General features: G+C 38.5%; 1 protein-coding gene across 1 annotated transcript in view; it reads right to left on the bottom strand.

Annotated features, from left to right (window-relative positions):
- The window catches only part of LOC109465821 (arrestin domain-containing protein 3-like), an 11,293-nt gene continuing 5,992 nt past the window's right edge, over positions 1–5,301 (bottom strand). Inside the window, exons 4-7 of the mRNA XM_019763261.1 lie at positions 4,234–4,416; positions 2,487–2,669; positions 1,381–1,546; positions 1–826 (exon numbers count right to left, since the gene is read on the bottom strand). Coding sequence (XP_019618820.1) covers positions 687–826; positions 1,381–1,546; positions 2,487–2,669; positions 4,234–4,416 — 672 coding nt within the window. The 3' untranslated portion in view covers positions 1–686. The remainder of the gene's footprint in view (positions 827–1,380; positions 1,547–2,486; positions 2,670–4,233; positions 4,417–5,301) is intronic.

Genomic DNA, 5,301 nt, shown 5'->3' with positions numbered 1-5,301 from the left:
TAAAGTAAGTCATTGGCGAAGTGTTGGCTGCAAGTTTCTTAAGATCCGCCAGGGTTCCCCACAAACCGACCGGACAAGTTGTGCAACAAAGAAATAGCCCCAGGCTAGTGATAGCATCATTATCTTTAGGTGCATACGTAATGCTGAGGTGGTGTCTAGCAACAGGGAGGGCACACAGCATATACGTACGTGTACAAAATTACAGGTCCTGAATACTATATATAACGACAACTTTTCAATTGAAGATATACATCTTTCTCAATATATTCCAGAATTTGATGCCATCGATATGAACTTTCAAAAATTTTTACTTAGAGTTAATACAAAAGCATCAAATGATGGTGTTCGCGGAGAACTAGAAACCTTTCCAATAATAATAGATACTGAAATACAATTAATAAAATACTGGCATCGTTTTGTAAACTTGCCCGAAGACAGCTTACTTCGTGAAGCATACAATGTTTTATATTCTGGTAAACACGATTGGCTTAACCACGTAAACGACATTCTGAATTACAATGGTCTTGGACAATTCTGGACGAACCCCGGATCATACCAAGTGGATACGATAACCAATCAATTACGATCCCGCCTTCAAGATATATATATACAAAAATTGTATAATTCTATTAGTAACAAAGCAAAATCTGTACATTTTTGTTGTGTCAATAAAGAATCCTACTGTATTACGGCTGAGGGTGTTGGCTCCAGTCATAGTACATGTACTTTGGAGCGTAGGTGAGTTGTCCCATGGTGTACTCGCTGTCGTTGCTGTCCCGAATGTTGACACCACCCCCTGTCACCTCTGCGTATGTGGGCGGAGGAGCTGTGACAACAACAGAACAAGTTGAGACTAGTCCGAACTAGTTATGGCTAGTCCAAACGGGTTTTAGCAGGTCCTAGAGAGTTTATAACTAGAGTAAGTCGGAACTAGTTGGGACTAGTCCGAAGGGGTTTTAGCTGGTTTTGACTAGTTCTAAATGTTCCGAATTGGTGGCCCATCAGGTCCAAGCGTGTCCGGGCCCAAAAAGTATCTATAAACTGCATTATCAGGGAGCTGTGGTGGATCGCCCCTTAATGCCCCCGGTATGTTTGGGGCATCGAAAGAAGCCAGCAGGCCAATATAGAGTAATTTACACGAAATACAATGTAGCAACCACAGCACAGCAAGAAGTGCTAAAATCTGCCGCGAAATACAAAGACATATCTTTCTGAATTTGCATAAATTGAATGTCTAGCTTTTATTGTATATTTCTTCAATGTAATAGATTAAAAATGTCTGATGTATTAACATAAAACATTGCTATTGTGCCTGAGCTCTTTTTTATGTAGAAAAATTTTGGCGATGCCTCAGGGGCGGAGCCTATCATTTTTACTTACGTAGAGGTGGTGCTGTTGCTCCCAGGTAGTCCGGCACTCCTGGTATTGTTGTACTGTTATACGCCGGCTGGGGACCACCATATTGTGTCGTCAGTGGCACGGAGCCAATTGTAAAGGGGAGTTCAACTTTAAGGTTCAGGTGGGCTCCTTCAATGTGTGCAGTAACCTTAGGAAAATGTAAACAAGCATCAGCTAGTACCTTTTCCTTGCTAGTACACATTGTAAGTTGTTTTCATATCGTTCTTATCTACATGCTACAAAACAGGTAAAAATGAACTATCGTTAGCCTTGCTCTTTAGATTCCACAATGTTCTTGGTAAAATGATTGAATTAAAAAATAAAAGAAATTGGTTACAATCTGCAAGCTAAGTAACTCTGACAAAATGAGAGAAAAAAGAAGCGAGTAGGGGTTCATCGTGGTGTGAGTGAATCAAGCCATGCGCCACAGCCTGTTCTTTCACCGCTAAATGTACTTGAACTAGTACAAAACATAACAGAGAAATGAAAAACAAAACATGGCTAATGCCCGAAAAATAAGTCAACTAAATTGCATACATCGATGAAGGTTAGACATCCAGGTAATACGATACGCCAAAAAGCAGTTACTCAAGCAACTGGATATGATTTTGAAAACGTCAGACGTTTCAGCTAGTATCCACTAGCTTTCGTCAGTGACTAAGAGACCAGAGGGGAAATGCAGGTTTATAAGCACAACCTATTGATTGATATGCAAATAAACTGAAGACAAATTTTTGGAAGTCGAAAAAGGAACAAAAGTCAGACCATTTCAAGTCAATCATATCCAGTTGCTTGAGTAACTGCTTTTTGGCGTAAATTGCATACATTTATATGATTTATTGTGCTTTGTTTTTAATTTATCAAATTTCAAGGCATAACTTTTCTACTCTCCAAACAAGGTTTAAGCTTTGGCTTTTTTTAGCATATTCAGACTTTTTATCAGGCTCTCTTTTTACTTTTTTCTCTGAATTCAGCCCAACTTGGCATAAAAAGATACCATTACAATAAAAGAAAGCCCGATAGAAAAACATGAAACATGTCAAAAATAAGCCACAGCCGAAACCTCTGCTTGGAGAGTGGAACATTACCAGAACCACATATTTGATGTCAATGATGTTACAATATCTCAGCTCAGAGGGGGGAACGACGGGTATTGGAAGAACCAGTTCTGCGATGTTCTCGGACAGACGAGCCCTACAGCCAAGTCCTACAGTCTTACTCAGAGTGCTGTGGGAGGACCTGGACTTTCTGGTAGCATAGAACGTCACCGTCTGGGGGAAAACGACAGGTGTTGTTCAACAGAGTGCGAAAGAAAACTAGTTTCTTGACATGTACATACATACATACACTACTTATCAAGCGAATCAGTACTTCAAATACTTAAGAATTGTAATAATTTCTCTTTTCATGTATTATAAAACAGACAAATGTTGATGCAATCCATAGCTTCCAAAACTAATGTTACGCTACCTCACTCAAAATCAGATATCTTTGATATCTTTAATAAATCTTTAATATGCTCCTTTCATGTCCTACTCAGTTATCAGTGTACGTTGGAAAATTCATATTTGAATCACTACAAAAGCGACACCATATTGTAAATAGCTGATATATCCCCTGAATTACAGAATGTAATAATACTCTTGCTAAGAAAACACAATAGATTAGCTCGTTAGAATCATATTTTAGTATTAGTTTGTGTACGTACCATTGTTGTTTCTTTGCCATAAATTGTACCAACTACAGTTGTTGAGCAATAAAGTTGATTGATTGATTGATTGTATTAACCCTCAACAGAACACCTTCCCGGACTGATTAATCTGTACACCTGGGGTCCGCGCGGACCCCAGAACAGTTTTTTTGCTAATTTCTAGAAGTTATCAACATGCTACCAGCTCAATTGTTTTGCAAACTGATGTGGGAACCTCTGTGTCCACATTACATACAAAAACCATACATTTTGAACTTTTTCTATTTTTTGGTGAAGAAAAGAAGACAAGAAGAAATACCCGATTTTTAAACCCATTTCAGACTGAAGAGGCTTTTGAGGCCCAACTTTGATCTCAGATAGCGGCTAAACGGCTTGCGCTAGAAGTATCAAATTTGGAGACCATTCCTAAAATGTCTCTGGAAAAAAGTTCATATTAGTTTAATACTAGTAAGTTGATGTTTTTTTGTGTTGCCATGGCAACGGGTTTCTAGCAGGCAGTTTTTTTGAAAATAGAAGTAATTTTGTTTAAACATAAAAATTTTCTGAGTTTTATATTAAATTACACTTCTTTTCCAGCATTAATAACATCTTACATAATTAGATATAAGTTAAATCATTTAATATGCATAGAATATGCTAATTTGATGACGTCATTGGTCAAAATCCAATATGGCGGACTATATTATTAGCTCTGACGTCATATGACGTCATAATCACACCAAAGTTAGTAAAATTTAATGCTATTACTACACCATTCTCTGAAAACTTGGTAGACATACGATGAGTGCATAAAAACATATAAAAACGGAAATAAGGTAATGTATAAGAACGCCAGTGTATCCATTATGATCGAAAGCCGGCTGGGGTCCGCGCGGACCCCAAAAGAAAATCAGATATAATTTTTTTTATAAATGGTAGAAACGGAGTTTTCTGCACTGTATTGAGACTGAGAGACAACTTTGTGGGTGACAATTACCTAAAATTTCAAAAAAAAATTTTAGAAACCAAAAAGATATTACAGAATATATAGTGCTGGGGTCCGCGCGGACCCCAGGTGTACTGTTTAGGGTTAAGTAAAAGCAAAATGATCCTAATGATCCAATACTTGATCTCTCGTGACATACCTGTACAATCTTTGCCGTTGTCTTGGTGATCCTGGTGTTGCTGTTGTTTTCCACTGACCCCTTTACAACAATCCTCTCCCCGGGACAGTACCCACCCCTGTCTGTCTGTGCCTGCAGTTCGATCGGTCCCGATGCGCAGCACAGGCAGCACAGAGTCTTGGAGTTCTGATTTCCTGAAGGCATCTGTTAAGACATTGAAGGTAAAGTAATTAAAAAATGTGCAGAGAATCAACCTCTTAAGTCATTAAAGTTCATTTGTGTTGGTAGTAATCATAGTAAAACGTTGAACTTTATTCCAACACACAAATTATACAGGGATCAAATTTTCAGCGACCACTGTCGCCTTCATCGGGATAATTAATGACCAATCACTTCACAACGTGATCTCGTGGGAACAAGGTCACATGATGTAACCGTAACTCTCGCGAGATGACGTGGTGAAGTAATTGGTCATTAATTATCCTGATGAAGGCGCCAGTGGTCGCTGAAAATTTGATCTCCGTATAGTTTGTGTGTTGGCATATATATAGTTCAACGTTTTACAACCTGTTAAGTCATTAGACCAGACATTATTTTCTTCTTTTTTTTTGTGTTATTCACCAATTTCACACTTCCCATAATGCCTAGTAACGGTCACGGATATGACGTAAGACCACCCCCCTCCCCCTTCCTGGATGTAATATTTCCAACGAGTTCTATCGACAAACTGGTCAACTATTGTTTTGAATTATTTCTCTAGTATAAAGCGCATGCCATAATTGCATTTTTTGTTGGAATCAGAGAAAATGACGTACCTTCTATCGTTCTACCTTCTACCGAAGACTCTCCTACTCGCGCGGTCGCATTACGTATATTAGAACGATAGAAGGTACGTCATTTTCTCTAATTCCAACAAAAATGCAATTATGGCATGCGCTTTATACTAGAGAAATAATTCAAAACAATAGTTGACCAGTGTGTCGATAGAACTTGTTGGAAATATTACATCGAGGATGGGGAAGGGGGGTGGTCTTACGTCATATCCGTGACCGTTACTAGGCATTATGGGAAGTGTGAAATTGGTGAATT

The sequence above is a fragment of the Branchiostoma belcheri genome, unplaced genomic scaffold (assembly GCF_001625305.1).
Source record: "Branchiostoma belcheri isolate BF01 breed outbred unplaced genomic scaffold, Haploidv18h27 scaffold159, whole genome shotgun sequence".
NCBI classification, from domain to species: Eukaryota; Metazoa; Chordata; class Leptocardii; order Amphioxiformes; family Branchiostomatidae; genus Branchiostoma; species Branchiostoma belcheri.
The sequence above is the reverse complement of the archived record's forward strand: the minus strand, read 5'-3'. Positions and strand labels throughout refer to the sequence as shown.